Below are 16323 nucleotides of genomic sequence, written 5' to 3'. Positions count from 1 at the left end.
CAAAAAGATTAATTTCTTGTTTTATTCAATTACGCTTGCCACGATATTTTAACAAAGTAAATTGACATGTTATTCAGTTTCAATGCGTTTGCCTACTTTCCCTCATCACTTGTCAGTTTGGTTTTTACTCTGTTCTTGATTGTTTCTGTTTTGGTAGATATCATTTGTGAAAGTGCTGCATCTTTGTTATTTACATTTATAGTAAAACACAGAACACAGTTTGCAGAACACTGGAACTTTTGATTTAGGCTTTTTCAAAGCAACTTTATTCTCCATGAACATGTCCGTTCTGAAAGAAAAAATACTACCTGAGATATTATGCCAATTTTTGGTTTGTTTTTTATTAAAATGAATAAAACAAGTTAAGCTTAAACCAAAAAAACAACTTATTAGAAAGCAGACAACACAAAGAATGTTTTAATAATACTTAATTTTTAAACAGTCTTTGCCAAAAATAAATCGCAAATTTGTATCTACTTGTGACACTACAGTATTTTTTTAGAGTGAAAAGTTTATGACGTCACAATATCAAATTAACACGCTTGACGACCTACGATTAAACACAGTTAATGACTTAGTTCGAGCATATACTTGCACCTTATTGGTGTAAACTATAGGCTAATGATTTGTTACAGGTAATTTATTTGCTGCATGTGACGTTTAGTTCCAGTAGAAAACAATTTTAAATTACAATGCATTTACTGCTGCAATGAAATTTTTGAGCTTTGACGCCTTTAAGGCATCTGGGCCTACTGGTAGCGGATAACTGGTAGGCTAGCGCTCAAACATAAAACTGCGATCAGTGAACTGTCAATTATCATCTATTGTTTTCATCTGTATAATTATACTTACTGTACGTTAGGTTGAACTTAGGTTGAACATAACAGCCAACTAACTAACGGAAGAAATTGTCGTCTCCACAAAAATCCCTAAAAACTAGACACAAGTTGTCAGGCGCATAGTTTTCAGCATTATGATGTCATAATTGTCCTCACCAAACTTTGAAATTAGCAGAAAATTTGGGTACATTTTTCCAATAATATTTCAACCACTGATATTTACCGAAAAAATTTTGTCATGTATATTTATACTTCCAAGGTTTCTCTTACAACTTTCCTTTCATTGGCACATACACTTCACTTTAACAATACATTCAATTTTCACCATGCCGCCCATACCGGTTCTTGCTGTGGATGATCCTGGATAGTGTCAGACGTGTCTTGAGAAATTTCCTTTGAAATTAACTTGTGTTCTGACTCAGATTTCTTTGGTTTTCTCATCTTTGCAGCAATCCCAATTAAGCAAAAGCAAATTACGTTGAAAGCGCTGACTCCGCACATAAGATAAACCTGAAATAGCAATTTTACAGAATCTATTCATATGGTATGATACGGTAATCTGTATCCCTGGACTGAGGAAAGTCTTTGCACACCTTAAACCCGGCGATGATTCCTTATCGCTCGAGCTATCGTGTAAGTTTTTTACCAGTGAGTATTTCATGAGAGTTTGTTCATATTGTTATGTGTTGAATTTGATGGCAAATGTGTTGACACTTACAGGGTAGAAAGGGGACAGGTGAAACAAGGCACCGGCAGAGGGCACCAATGACATTGTGCCGGCAGCACCACCAAGTACGAAAATAAAAGAATAAGTTCCCGACACATTTATAACTTCAGAAATCCAATTTACCGCTGCAAGAAAACAAAACACAAACTATATTTTAAGTGCACTCAATTCATAAATAACGCATAATTAATATTTGTAATATGTCGTCATAAAGAAATTATGAGTTTCGTTTGCAAACTGAACATTAAAACACCTGCTGGGACTAAAGGTCCGACGAAAAACCCATAAAAGAACGACACAATCCACGTGATCACTATCCAAGTTTTTGCAACAGAAATCATAACTATCTGCAAGTTCACGAGATGTTTGGTAGAAGATGTTTATGATTAAAAAAAATATTTTTTGTGAACTAATAAAGATGCTTTTTCGTAACTAACTTAATTTTGGAAAATTATAAAACTAAGTTTAAAGTAATTAGCAAATCACTAATTACATTAATTCTAAAATTACAATTAGAAGAATTGTGAAATGTTTTGGTAAATGATTTTCAATTACCATCGTTATCAATGCTCCTGAGACGATCGTAAACACAACGTAGATGGGCTTCACGTGACGAGCGAACAAAATCCCAGAAAACCTCCCAATGGCCAAACCAATTGAATAAACTGCTGTCACCCACGCTGCTTCTGAGGTCTAAGATCGTTTGTATTAAATAAACTAATGAAAAAACTTTCTAAAATCTAATAATCTAAAATTAAAGAAAACAATTTTAAAGTCACTAACTTAGTACTAACTTAGCTTATTCACTTACCGAGAAATGTAAAAATGAACACTTGGCCACCGCGTAAATCATATCTTGGTAAAGCAAGCTACTGCCAGTGCTGCAATAACAATATAAAAATAAGGGGATCAAAATCCATATGACGTCACAAAGAGGTTCTTCCATTTGTTTGTCTTCAACGACATCATCCGGTAAAGACAAAACTTCGTAAGTTTTTTCTAGTGAATTTTCAAAAGATAGTGCGTTAGAAACAACAATAATTTATGGTCTACTAAAGTAGTTACATTTATGTTCGTGTGTATTTTACTCACCATCAGCTTTCATACAACCAAGCACAATATGCAGAATGCCAACGACGAATAGAACAATCCCAAATATGATGTACGACCACCCGGCCGGATCAAACTGCTGGCAAAATCAAGTCGATATCAAGTTCTTATTTTCAAACATTCTCAATGGAGCAAGAAATATTTCATCTTGTTTTCCAAAATCATTCAAAGATTAAACCACATCCTTACCTTGCCTGTGTCAGTTCCTACGGTTCCATTGACATTTGTGCTTGCAACTTTGTTGACATGAGAACATTTTGTTTCCGCCTTGTTTTCATGGGACATTGCCAGGAATGGTCCAGCTATAAATGATGTAAAATAAATTATTTCAGCAAAGTAAACAAATAAAAGTAATAGAAATATGATGGTCACTATTAAGGCAAAAAACATAAAATCAAACCAGGGTTGTTTTGCTTAAAACAAAAATATATTTTGCTTATAGTTTTCAGCATGAAATAAATCTGTTCAAATAAATGAATTAAAACAAGGTAACGTCATTTCATGTTACTTTATTTACCTTGACAGAATGAAGATGCCAATAAGCTAATACATTTCGGTTTCAACATTGTTCAAACCTCCTCTGGTTTAATTTTATCTTTTCAGACCATCAAGTGTGCCCAGTGGCCGTTTTTTCAGCAGCTTTTGACTGATTCAATGTTTTTGCAAATATTAATTCAGAATTTTGAAATTTACTGTAGCACATTACGGGGATAATTTTTATAAGTTACCTACAGCTGGAGCTAAAAACCTTCCTAAGCTACCCATGACGTAAAGAAGATACATCAACACACGAGCATTTTTAGGATCCCAGGTTCGAAGTACCAAGCACTGGCCATCTAGTAAATACAAAACATGTCAACTGATAACACTGTGTTGAAGACAAACTAAATAACAAACAAATCGTACGTTATAAATTTTTAAATATAGTCTATTGCTATAACTTGTTTTGACATGTTTTATTATATAACTAATTATTCAACTAATCTCACTATAGTTTGTTTCACTGAGTTTCTCATTTAATAACTTTAATTTCTTACCTACCATGACGTAGCCAATGTTAATTCCAATTACAAGAAAAATCAGTGCTAACTGCCATATTTGATTGATCCAAGGAACCGCAACCACTGTGCCCGACAGTATCAAGGTAAGGGCGGCTAGGAGACAAAGTATTTATAAGAAATAAGTTACAGTGGCTAAAATCAATTTAGTCAAACAAACTTTTACTAAAAATAACTTTCAAATGCGCAATTTTATAACAAAAGTTTGCCAATATTTCTTAATATATATTAATTTATCAAAGGTTTTTGCAAAGCATATTTTAAGTGAACATGTTATTATCAATTAACACAAAATTTACCTTGAAGAAATAAACCGTTTAATTTTTGTTTCAAGTTGCGATTAACATAGGAAGCCACAAGTGCACCAAGCATTGAACCACCACCAAGTGCTACATAAGTAAAAGTTATATCCTGAACTTCTTGGTGAACAAGATGGGCCAAGTACAGCAAAGTCGGTCCCATAATAACCGCATAATATGACTGCAACATGAAAGTGTTTTATTGTTTTAATGTCTCAGTGCACCTGATGTCACTAAATAGCCTCATGTAGCATACGTTTAGTACTGCGCATTAAGCAACTGCGCATCAAGCATCCAACTCACCGTTGCGCATCGTAGAATCAACATCGCAATAAGCAGCGCAATGGAGTAGATCGGCCACATTTTTGGGGAATTGTAAATTGTTAAAATTTGTAGAAGTTATATTCCAAACTTCTTTTATCAAAACTAATTATTGGGAAAGTTTGACAGATAAGCAACCATCTATGATTCCTGTTAAACAAAAAGCAATTTTAACCCGCATTTTCAAAGGTTTCTTTCCTGCAGGTTTGGGCCGGAGCTGGACCAAAACAGTTCGACTTGATCTTTTTCAGAATCCTCCAGATTGTGTAACGAATTTTAAAAAAATCGGAAAAAACTCTAATGATAGCTTTTTCATTTTTACCAGGATCATAACGAGTAGCGTGATTGCGTCAATTTCTTGATGAAACTGTTTCTGTTTTCTGGAATGAAACTAATGGTTTTTATAAAATTGTCTCTGATATAATTATTCTACGTCTGGATTGAAGATCTGTTTCTGGATGCCATCTTGTTTCGAATTGATCTAAGACTCTAGTTTGCTTCTGTTTGATTGACACTCGACCAGGTAGTAGATACAACACAAACAACACAAACAAACAAATGCAATTAACAAATAACTAAACAAAACAAACAACAAACCAATAGGACTGGTTTTAACCTACACGGCGGCTTATAAGCAAACAACTTCATAACACTACACTCCATGTCTTCAGCGTAATGTAATAAGCTGGAAGTTGGCGACAAACGTTTAAAAACCTGACGGACTTGTGGGGTATACCGGACTGTGTAAAGACATATCTGCATACGGCTTTATGGTGCTTTGCCTTAGCAGCTTATCTTTCTACCATTAATCCAGCCAACCTTTCCACTCCATCCACAAGCAAAGTAGCAACAACCTAGTTTCGTCTTTAGCGTGAAAAACAGATGTCGGCCGATATAGGAAGTCGTATCAGCAAGCCGAGGATATTCTACTTCTAAAGCGACAAACGGCTTCTAATTAAAGTTATTTGCGTTACGTCATTTATTCACGATGGAGTTGCAAAGAGGAATTAGATAGATTTTTTATAAAGCATGCCTCAATATGTCTTGTGTTTTTTGCTTATATTTTCTATAACTGCGTTATCAGATTTGTGTATATTGTAAGCTTTATCGCATCTCTATCGTTCCCTTTAGCGCATAAACAAATTTTAAGTTATTTTGTGTCACGAAACTGACAAAGGTTATCAGTGTTAATTAAACATGGATGGCAGCAGAGAGCAAGTTTCAACAAACGCTTCCAACGATATTATCTCTGCTCAAGTCGTGATTTATGGAACCTCGCTTGGTCCTGGCGCACTTTCTCGAGGTAGGTTAATCGTCGGCAGGACGTCGACATCTGCCTTGCATGGTAACGACGAAATAAAGTAAGTTAATCGTTGTTAGCGTTCGGAGTGAAAAGGTTGGATTACAGGTATGCAAGGTTCTTGTTAAAAATATGAGTCAGAACAGTTCTTTTTTACAGAACAATCGACAGATTCATTCTTTTTCTCCTAAATCTGTCCAGAAAATTGGGATTTTCTTTCCATCAGTTGGTACAATATAAAACTGCTAAATATGTGGGCGATCTACACCATTGTGCTGCTTATTGCCATGTTAGTTCTACGATGCGCAACGGTGAGCTTGTTGTTGAGTTTCAAGGAGTATGGTGCATTAGTCAGTGACATTAGATGTGTTGAGACATTAATACAATAAACAGTTTCATGTTGCAGACATATTACAGAGTTATTTTGGGAACAACTTTGCTGTACTTGGCCCATCTTGTTCACCAAGAAGTCCAGGATATAACTTTTACGTATCCAGCACTTGGTGGTGGTTCAATGCTTGGTTCACTTGTGGCTTCCTATGTTAATCGCAACTTGAAACGAAAATTAAACGGTCTTTATCTTCAAGGTAAAATTTGTTGTAAATGATATGAACATTTTTACTTACAACAGACCACAATCAGCTTTCATTTATGTTAAGACAATATTGTAAAACATTTCATGAAAAACATGGTGTGTATTTGCCAGCTAATGTAAGTTTCAGTAAACACTTGTTTCATTAAAGTGACATCAACGAGCGTAACTTATCCATAACTAATATTGTGACTCATAGCCGCCCTCACCTTGATACTGTCGGGCACAGTGGTTGCGGTTCCTTGGATCAATCAAATATGGCAGTTAGCTCTGATTTTTCTTGTAATTGGAATTAACATTGATTACGTCATTGTAGGTAAGAACTTAATGCTCAATACGTGAGGAATCTTCTGGAATACAGTATGGCAAGACTCGTTTGTTGATATATCTTTTTTATGTCATGGGTAGCTTGGGAAGGTTTTTAGCTCCAGTTGTAGGTAAATTATTACAATTACCACCGTTACGTTTTTAAGTAAATGTCTTAATTATGATCATCATTTATCGTTATTTTTGCATCACTTAGCTGGACCATTCCTGGCAATGTCCCATGAAAAGAAGCGGAAACAAAATGTCCTCATGCCAACAAAGTTACAAGCACAAACGTCAGCAGATTTGTAGGAACTGACACAGGCCAGGTAAGGATGTGATTTACTTTTTGGATGATTTTGGAAAACAGACTGAAATATTTCCTGCTCGATTGAGTATGCTTGAAAATAAGAACTTAATATCGATTTGGTTTTGCCAGCAGTTTGATCCTGTCGGGTGGTCGTACATCGTATTTGGGATTGTTCTATTCGTCGTTGGCATTCTGCATATTGTGCTTGGTTGTATGAAAGCTGATGGTGAGTAAAATACATACGAACAAAAATGTAATTACTCTGGTAGACCATAAACTATTGCTGTGGCTAAAAGAACATGTTTTGACAAATTTTCTAGAAAAAACTTACGAGGTTTTGTCTTCACCGGATGATGTTGTTAAAGACAAACAAACAGAAGAAACTCTCCGTGACGTCATATGGATTTTGATCCCCTTATTCTTATATTATTTTTGCAACACTGGCAGTAGCTTGCTTTACCAAGATATGATTTACGCGGTGTTCATTTTTAGATTTCTGAGTAAGTGAATAAGGTATTTAACAACTTATAACTTAGTTTCAATTTAAAATTTGCCTCATTCCTGTTTGTAAACAATATTCAAAGTCTCAGCCAGAAAGCTTTGTAATGGCAAGAATCACTTTGATATTTAACATAACATCATGTTACAATTATGTCAACGTTTTCATGCTTCGAGACGAAACAGCAGTTTTAATTTGGCTACTTAGTGTTGCCATTAAGAATGACTGGAAAATTTTCGATTAATGAGTTTGTTTAGAACCAAACAGTGGTGATTATGACGTTAACTCTTTACCCGGCTGCAACCCAGTCGCCTTTTCCCCCTTAATCCACGAACACTTATCCACCCCTTTTCTTAGAATTCTTTTATTTCAGACCATGTTTTTTCCTTATCACTTATCATCACAAAGTATCACTTTTAATCTCGTTTGACTGAGCCTTATCACAAGTTGTCTTAGTTTCTGTTTGATGTCAGTGCACTTGGTTCCTGAACCACGTAAAATGCATTTACTGTAACTAACCTTAGACCTCAGAAGCAGCGTGGGTGACAGCAGTTTATTCAATTGGCTTTGCCATTGGGAGGTTTTCTGGGATTTTGTTCGCTCGTCACGTGAAGCCCATCTACGTTGTGTTTACGCTCGTCTCAGGAGCATTGATAACGATGGTAAGCCAACAAGTATATCCCAACATCTAAGATGGTATCCACATTTTCTCAAAGTTACAAAAGAATTTTCTAAATCATAATTATTTCCACAAAACGTTTGATCTCAAAACTTTTCTGGTTAATTTTTTTTAATTTTCTTTTGTTTTTTATTTATGTTTGTTTATTTTCATAAAAACACAAATTTTTGCTAATTGTTGATATCTTCTATCAAACATCTTGGCTATTTGCAGGTAATTATGATTTCTGTTGCAAGAACTTGGCCCACAATCACATGGATTGTGTCGTTCTTTTATGGATTTTTCAACAGACTTCTAATCCCAGCAGGTGCTTTCGTGATTGACATTCAGGCGAAACCGATACATTTCATTTTGGAGATATAACACGAAAAAGTCTTACGCGTAGTTATGAATTTGGAATAGATAAAAACTAATTTTTGGTTTGTTGCAGCGATAAATTGGATATCTGAAGTTATCAATGTGTCGGGAACTTACGCTTTTATTTTCGCACTTGATGGTGCTGCCGGCACAATGTCATTGGTGCCCTGTGCCGGTGCGTTGTTTCACCTGTCCTCTGTGAGTATCGACACGATTTACAACCAGTTCAACACAACAATTTAAGCAAACTTATATATGAAATACTGAACGACAGAGAGCCTATTACATGGGGTTAGAATTACACTCATATCCCGGTTAAGTACGCAACTTGATCCTGAGTAGTTTGTGCGAACTTATGTGGTAGGTGCGTACTTAGCAGTTATGCAGCAATACAGTACACAAGTTTTTCATTTATTACGTCATTGACGATGCGTTGCCCATGTTCATTCATTCGTAAAAAGTTTTCTGTTGTGTGGTTTTGTATGCCATTCTTTTCTGCTAGTGTACAGCACAAGTAATTTGTTGGGTACAATTTTCTCGTTCGCATGATGTCAGGTAAAGGTAAGCGTTTAAGTGAATCCCAAAGATTGGAAGTCATCGCGTTTTTGTGTGCCGTCCGCTCCGAGTAAAAGAAGTCCCGCAAGAGAGTATGGCGTGAGTGAAGCTGCTATCCGAAAGATTTTGAAAAACCGGGAAGTTATTCGAAAGCGTTCTGCTTTGATGTCTGAGGAGACAAAGACAAAAACGTTTCGAGCATCCGTTGGTCGGTTTTCTGAGCTGGAAGATATTCTGTATCTTTGGATTGATAGCATGCGCCGTGCAAGTATTCCTGTCCCCCCCTCACTGGTCATTGCAAAAGCAAAACAAATCGCTCAACAATTATCGATATCAGAAGATGATTTTCAAGCGTCGTGGCAGTGGCTTAACCGATTCAGAGCACGTCGAGGATTGCAGAAAGTTCTTCTTCATGGTGAAGGAGCTGAAGTGGACAAGGAAGACCAAAGCTTTTGGCTGCATTGAATGATTTACATGCTATAATTGCACGGTATGATCCTGAAAATGTGTATAACATGGATGAAACAGGGTTGTTTTTTCGTCTGCTACCTAGATATACCTTGCTTATGCCATTCGAAGATCTCAGCAGCATCCGAGGGAAGAAGAAAGCTAAAGACCGTGTGTCTCTGGTTGTTTGTGCAAATGCCGCTGGAACACACAAAGTTCCATGCACATTGATTGGGAAACCTAAATCTCCGGCCTGTATAAAGAATCGGGGATGGCCTGTCAAATATCTTAGTCAGCGTAAAGCATGGATGGACGTTGACACATGTTGGAAATGGTCCAACGAAGTGTTTTATCCTGAAGTAAAAAAGAGAACAGGACGCCCGGTTCTTTTGTTGATGGATAACGCTCCGGGCCATTTTCCAGCCTTTGAACGGAATAACGTCAAAGTGGAATTCTTCCCACCCAACTGTACTAGTTGGAAACATCCATGTGACATGGGAACCATCGCGGCACTAAAGAAGAGGTACAAATATTTATATCTCAGGGAGGTTCTGGACTTTTAGGAGCTTGACGAGAACTTGAAGGCCCACAAAAAAGAGCAAGCTAAAAGATTACCCAGAGGGGCAGCAGGTTTTGCTTATGGAGACCCTGCTAATTTGCTGGATGCTGCTCACTATGTAAAGCAAGCATGGGATTTAATATCGGATGCGTCGGTAAGAAACTCGTTTAACAAGGCTCAACTAATAACTCCGTTGGATGGTGGCGTTGATGAGGAAGCTAACTTCATGTCTGACATGTCTGAAATTTTTCGCTGTTTTAAGTCTATGGATATTTCGATTGACAAAGACGATCTAGAAGGATTTATGCATGTTGATGACGAGAATAATGAAGAGTATTCACAGGCGATTTTGGGTGACGTGAATGAGGTGTTGGAAACGATGCAGACTGAAAATGATGACACTGACGATGAGGCTGGCCCAAGCAACGATTGTGCACCTGTCGAAGCAGCATCGTTTTTCATGGCTTTGAACAACTTTACAACAAAGTGCTTGAAGTTGAGGATCAGTTGCTGTGTCCTGCCTTACAAGATCAAGCAGGAGATGCTTACGATAATCTCAAAAGCAATTTTGAATGCTTTCAGCGAAAACTGAGACAGGTGACGTTGGAAGCCAAGCAAAAAAGAATGCAAAATATGCATCAGATGACTTTGCACGACATGTTTAAGCAGTGAACTATTGTTAAGTTGACGTTTAACTTTTCCTGACATCCAGTTAATGTGCTTGCTGTTTAAAATAAATAAATTGTTGAAAAAGTTGAACCCAGAATTTGTGAAGAATTTTTGCGTACTTATCTGGGATGCGAACTTAAACGGGTGCGTACTTAACCGGGAGATGACTGGTACATTAAAACTTCCTTGTTATCTTAGATTTATCTGATGTGCGGAGTAAGCACTTTCAACATAATTTGCTTTTGCTTAATTTGAATTGCCGCAAAGATAAAAAAAAAACCAAAGAAATCTGAGTCAGAACACGAGTTAATTACAAAGGAAACTTCTCCAGACACATATGACACTGTCCAGGATCATCCACATCAAGAACCGGTGAAATGGCAGCATGAGAAATAAATTGACATGCTCTTAAAGTGAGGCGCTAAGTCATTGTCGCTGCTTCTAGCATAGTTATAACAAGTCAAACAAAGTTGAAAAGTTGGTAAATTCCAACAAGATTAATTTCTTGTTACATTCAATTACGCTTGCCACGATATTTTAACAAAGTAAATTGACATGTTATTCGGTTTCAATCCGGTTGCCTACTTTCCCTCATCACTTCTCAGTTTGGTTTTAGTCTGTTTTTGATTGTTTCTGTTTTGGTTGATATCGTATGTGAAAGTGCTGCAACTTTGTTATATATATTTACAGCACGTTAATGCAAGTAAACTAAATGTTAACGGCGGCTGTTCTAGAACTTTCTTCTCAAATCCAAATAGATTACACTTATAAGGTTGCAGAATACTGGAACTTTTGCATTAGTTTTTTCAAAGCAACTTTATTCTCCATGAACATGTCCATTCTGAAAGAAAAACACTACCTTTGATATGATGCTAATTTTTGGTTTGTTTTTTCATTAAAATGAATGAGAGAAGTTAGGCTTAAACCAACAAAAACAACTTATTAGAAAGCATACAACACAAAGAACAATTTTTGCCAAAAACATATGGCAAATTTGTAACTCTCTGTGACACCACACTATTTTCTTAGAGTGAAAAGCTTATGATGTCACAATATCAAATCAACACCCTTGACGACCTACGATTAAACACAGTTAATGACTTAGTCGAACATATACTTGCACCTTATAGGTGTAAACTGTAAACTATAGGCTAATGATTTGTAACAGGTAATTTATTTGCTGCATGTGACGTATAGTTCCAGTAGAAAAAAATTTTAAATTACAATGGATTTATTGGTGGAATGAAGTTTTTGAGCTTTGACGCCTTTAAGGCATCTGGGTTTGCTGTTAGCGGATAACTGGTAGGCTAGCGCTCAGACATAAAACTGCGATCAGTGAACTGTAAATTAACATCTATTGTTTTCATCTGTATAATTACTCTAACTGTGGGTTAGGTTGAACATAACAGCCAACTAACTAACGGAAGAAATTCTCGTTTGCACAAAAGTCCTCATAACTAGGCTATCATTCAACTTGCTCTAAACCAGTGATTCTCAAACTGTGTGCCGCGGCACACTCGCCACAGTTTCTCAGGTATGCCGCGATCTCTTTTTGGAATTTTGGAAAAAACTGTATAAATATTTAAAATAAGGCATGCAGACAAGAATATGCGACTTAAAGGCGCTCTAACTGCTTCAATAGCTGATAAATAAGCACATGTCCGTCCTATAAGGCTAAGCACATCCATCGCATTAACACGTGAAAATATGTTTTTTTAAAGCAACTTTTCTTCTCTTGTAATTGTACCGCGAGCGTTTTATAATTTTTTTTTGTGTGCTACAAGCTGAAAAAGTTTGAGAACCACTGCTCTAAACACAAGTTATCAGACGCATGATTTTCAGAAAAAATTCAGAAATCAGAAAAATCAGAAAATTTGGGTACATTTTTCCAATAATGTTTCAACCACTGATATTTACCAAAATAGCTTTGTCCTGTATATTTATACTTCCAAGGTTTCTCTTACAACGTTCCTTTCATTGGCACATACACCTCACTTTAACAATACATTAAATTTTCACCATGCTGCCCTTACCGGTTCTTGCTGTGGATGATCCTGGATAGTGTCATATGTGTCTTGAGGAATTTCCTTTGAAATTAACTCGTGTTCTGGCTCAGAATTCTTTGGTTTTTTCATCTTTGCGGCAATCCGAATTAAGCAAAAGCAAATTACGTTGAAAGCGCTGACTCCGCACATGAGATAAACCTAAACTAACAATTTTTCAAAGTCTATAGGTATGGTATGGTACGATGATCTTTATCCTTGGACGGAGGAAAGTCTTTGCACACCTTAAACCCAGCGATGATTCGTCATCATTCGAGCTATCGTGTAAGTTATTTGTCATTCAGTATTTCATGAAAGTTTTATTCATATTGTTATGTGTTATAGTTGTTGTCAAATGTGTTGACACTTACTGGGTAGAAAGGGGACAATTGAAACAAGGCACCAGCAGAAGGTATCAATGTCACTACACCAACAGAACCGGCAAATGAGAAAATAAAAGCGTAAGTTCCCGATACATTAATAACTTCAGATATCCAATTTATCACTGCAACGAAACAAAACGCAAACTATATTTTAAGTGTACCCAATTCATAAATAACACGTTATTAATTTTTGTAATGCGTCGTTATGAAAAAGATTATAAGTTTCATTTGCAAAGTGAACATCAGAAAACACCTGCTGGGATTAGAGGTCCGATAAAAAATCCATAAAAGAACGACACAATCCACGTGATCACTTTCCAACTTCTTGCAACGGTGACCATAACTATCTGCAAGTATATAAAACATTAATAATAAACATTAATGAATACAAAAATAATTTTCGCAACTAACTTAATTTTAGAAAATTAGAAAACTAAATTTAAAGTAATCATCAAATTACTAATTACAGTAATTCTGAAACTACAACTAGAAACATTGTGAAATTTATTGCTATATTTTTTTCAATTACTATCGTTATCAATGCGCCTGAGACGATCGTAAACACAACGTAGATGGGCTTCATGTGACGAGCGCACAAAATCCCAGAAAAGCTCCCAATGGCCATACCAATTGAAAAAACTGCTGTCACCCAAGCTGCTTCTGAGGTCTAAGATCGTTAGAATTAAACTTATGAAAAAACTTTCTAAAACCTAATCATCTAAAACTAAGCGAAAAGTTTTTAAATAGCTTATTCACTTACCGAGAAATCTAAAAACGAACACTTGGCCACCGCGTAAATCATATCTTGATAAAGCAAGCTACTGCCAGTGCTGCAAAAACAATAAAAGAATAGGGGGATCAAAATCCATATGACGTCACGGAGAGGTTCTTCTGTTTGTTTGTCTTCAACGACATCATCCGATGAAGACAAAACTTCGTAAGATTTTTCTAGTGCAGTTTCAAAAGATAGTGCGTTAAAAATAACAATAATATATAGTCTACCAGAGTATTTACTTTTATGTTCGCATGTACTTTACTCACCATCAGCTTTCATACAACCAAGCACAATATGCAGAATGCCAACGACGAATAGAACAATCCCAAATATGATGTACGACCACCCGGCAGGATCAAACTGCTGGCAAAATCAAGTCGATATCAAGTTCTTATTTTCAAGCATTCTCAATCGAGCAGAAAATATGTCAGCCTGTTTTCCAAAATCATTCAAAGATTAAATTACATTCCTACTTGGCCTGTGTCAGTTCCTACAGTTCCGTTGACATTTGTGCTTGCAACTTTGTTGACATGAGAACATTTTGTTTCTGCCTTGTTTTCATGGGACATTGCCAGGAATGGTCCAGCTAAGTGATGCAAAAATAACGATAAATGATGATCATAATTAAGACATTTACTTGCAAACGTAACGGTGGTCATAGTAATAATTTACCTACAACTGGAGCTAAAAATCTTCCCAAACTACCCATGAAGTAAAGAAGATACATCAACACTCGAGCAATTTTAGGATCCCAGGTTCGAAGTACCAAGCACTGGCCATCTAGTAAATACAATATATAGGTCTGTTTGAAATATGTTTCATTAATAATTAAGTGCAAAAAACAAATTATCTTTATAAATTTTTAAATCTATTGCTATCTTTTTAGTCTATTGCTATAACATGTTTTGATATGTTCTATTATATAACTAATTACTCTATTAATCTTGCCATAGTCTGTTTCACTGAGTTTCTCATTTAACAACTTTTCTTACCTGCAATGACGTAGCCAATGTTAATTCCAATTACAAGAAAAATCAAAGCTAACTGCCAAATTTGATTGATCCAAGGAACCGCAACCACTGTGCCTGACATTATCAAGGTAAGAGCGGCTAGGAGACGAAACATTTGTAAAAAATCAGTTAGAAATAAATTGAACTGAAATAAATTTAATAAAATAAGCTTTTACTAAACATTAACTTGCAAATGCGCAATTTTATAACAAAAGTTTACCAATATTTTTTAATTTGAAACCAAGACTCTTTGCAAAGTATATTTTAAGTGAACATATTTTAATCACTTAACACAAAATTTACCTTGGAGTAATAAACCGTTTAATTTTTGTTTCAAGTTGCGATTAACATAGGAAGCCATAAGTGAACCAAGCATTGCACCACTACTAAGTGCTGGTTCCGTAAAAGTTATATCCTGAACTTGCCTGTTGACAAGATGGGCCAAGTACAGCAAAGTCGGTCCCATAATAACCGCATAATATGTCTGCAACGTAAAATTGTTTATTGTTTTAATACCTCTGTTCACCTGATCTCACTAAATAGCCTCATGTAGCATACGTTTAGTACTGCGCATTAAGCAACTGCGCATCAAGCATCCAACTCACCGTTACGCATCGTAGAATCAACATCGCAATAAGCAGCGCAATGGAGTAGATCGGCCACATTTTTGAAGATTTGTAAATTGTTAAAATTTGTAGAAGTTAAATTCCAAACTTCTTTTATCGAAAGTAATTGTGGGGAAAGTTTGACAGATAAGCAACCATCTATGATTCCTGTTAAAAAAAGCATTTTCAAAGGTTTCTTTTCTGCAGGTTTGGGCCGGAGCTGGACCAAAGCACTTTGACTTGATCTTTATCAGAATCCACCGGAGTTGTGTAACGAATTTTGAAAAAGTCGAGGAAAATTCTAATGATATCTTTTGCATTTTTACAACCATTATAACAAGTAGCGCGATTGCGTTCTTGATGAAACTGTCTCTGATTCCTGGAATAAAACTAATCGTTTTTACACATTTATATCTGATACTGTATAGTTATTCTACATCTGTATTTGAAGGTCTGTATCTGGACTAAACAAACCAACCAACAAACTGATAAGCCTGGTGTTTTATCCTGCAAAAGGGCTTATATGCAAACAATTTCATAACACTACACTCCAGGTCGCGCAATGTAATAAGCTGGAAGTTGGCGACAGACGATTAAAAACCTGACGGACTTGCCGACTTGCCGGATATACCAGACTTTGTAAAGACACATCTGGATACGGCTTAATGGTGCTTTGCCTTAGCAGCTTATCTTTCTTTGTTATCATTAATCCAACCAACCTTTCCACTCCAACCACAAGCAAAGTAGCAACAACCTAGTTTCGTCTTTAGCGTGAAAAACAGATGTCGGCCGATATAGGAAGTCGTATCAGCAAGTCGAGGATATTCTGCTTCTAAAGCGACAAACGGCTTTTAATTATAGTTATTTACGTTACGTCATCT

At 36.1% G+C, this 16323-nt stretch overlaps 2 protein-coding genes across 5 annotated transcripts; both read right to left on the bottom strand.

The window, feature by feature from the left end:
* Positions 1-148: 148 nt before the first annotated feature.
* On the bottom strand, positions 149-4500 carry LOC143451444 (sodium-dependent glucose transporter 1-like). Of its 2 annotated transcripts, none has more exons than XM_076951998.1 (12): positions 4337-4500; positions 4034-4214; positions 3714-3830; positions 3405-3512; positions 2866-2978; positions 2659-2755; positions 2378-2565; positions 2122-2259; positions 1820-1913; positions 1558-1691; positions 1179-1349; positions 149-289 (listed from the first exon to the last, which is right to left on the bottom strand). In XM_076951998.1, the coding sequence occupies exons 1-12, from the start codon at positions 4394-4396 to the stop codon at positions 266-268; spliced, it is 1425 nt and encodes a 474-aa protein (XP_076808113.1). In that variant the 5' UTR covers positions 4397-4500; the 3' UTR covers positions 149-265. The 2 variants fall into 2 exon arrangements, with proteins under 2 accessions (XP_076808113.1, XP_076808124.1); XM_076952009.1 differs by having other exon boundaries at positions 2659-2752.
* A 6514-nt stretch (positions 4501-11014) lies between these two features.
* LOC143459797 (sodium-dependent glucose transporter 1-like) lies at positions 11015-15800 on the bottom strand. Of its 3 annotated transcripts, none has more exons than XM_076957079.1 (12): positions 15443-15800; positions 15141-15321; positions 14820-14936; positions 14500-14607; positions 14301-14413; positions 14094-14190; positions 13813-14000; positions 13582-13719; positions 13306-13399; positions 13041-13174; positions 12661-12831; positions 11015-11468 (listed from the first exon to the last, which is right to left on the bottom strand). In XM_076957079.1, exons 1-12 carry the CDS (start codon positions 15500-15502, stop codon positions 11445-11447), a joined length of 1425 nt encoding a protein of 474 aa, XP_076813194.1. In that variant the 5' UTR covers positions 15503-15800; the 3' UTR covers positions 11015-11444. The 3 variants fall into 3 exon arrangements, with proteins under 3 accessions (XP_076813194.1, XP_076813203.1, XP_076813208.1); XM_076957088.1 differs by having other exon boundaries at positions 11016-11468; positions 14094-14187; XM_076957093.1 differs by lacking the exon at positions 11015-11468 and having other exon boundaries at positions 12667-12836.
* Positions 15801-16323: the final 523 nt, after the last annotated feature.

Source organism: Clavelina lepadiformis, chromosome 1, assembly GCF_947623445.1.
Source record: "Clavelina lepadiformis chromosome 1, kaClaLepa1.1, whole genome shotgun sequence".
NCBI classification, from domain to species: Eukaryota; Metazoa; Chordata; class Ascidiacea; order Aplousobranchia; family Clavelinidae; genus Clavelina; species Clavelina lepadiformis.
Note: the sequence above shows the minus strand (reverse complement) of the source record. Positions and strands in the feature narration are given on the sequence as shown.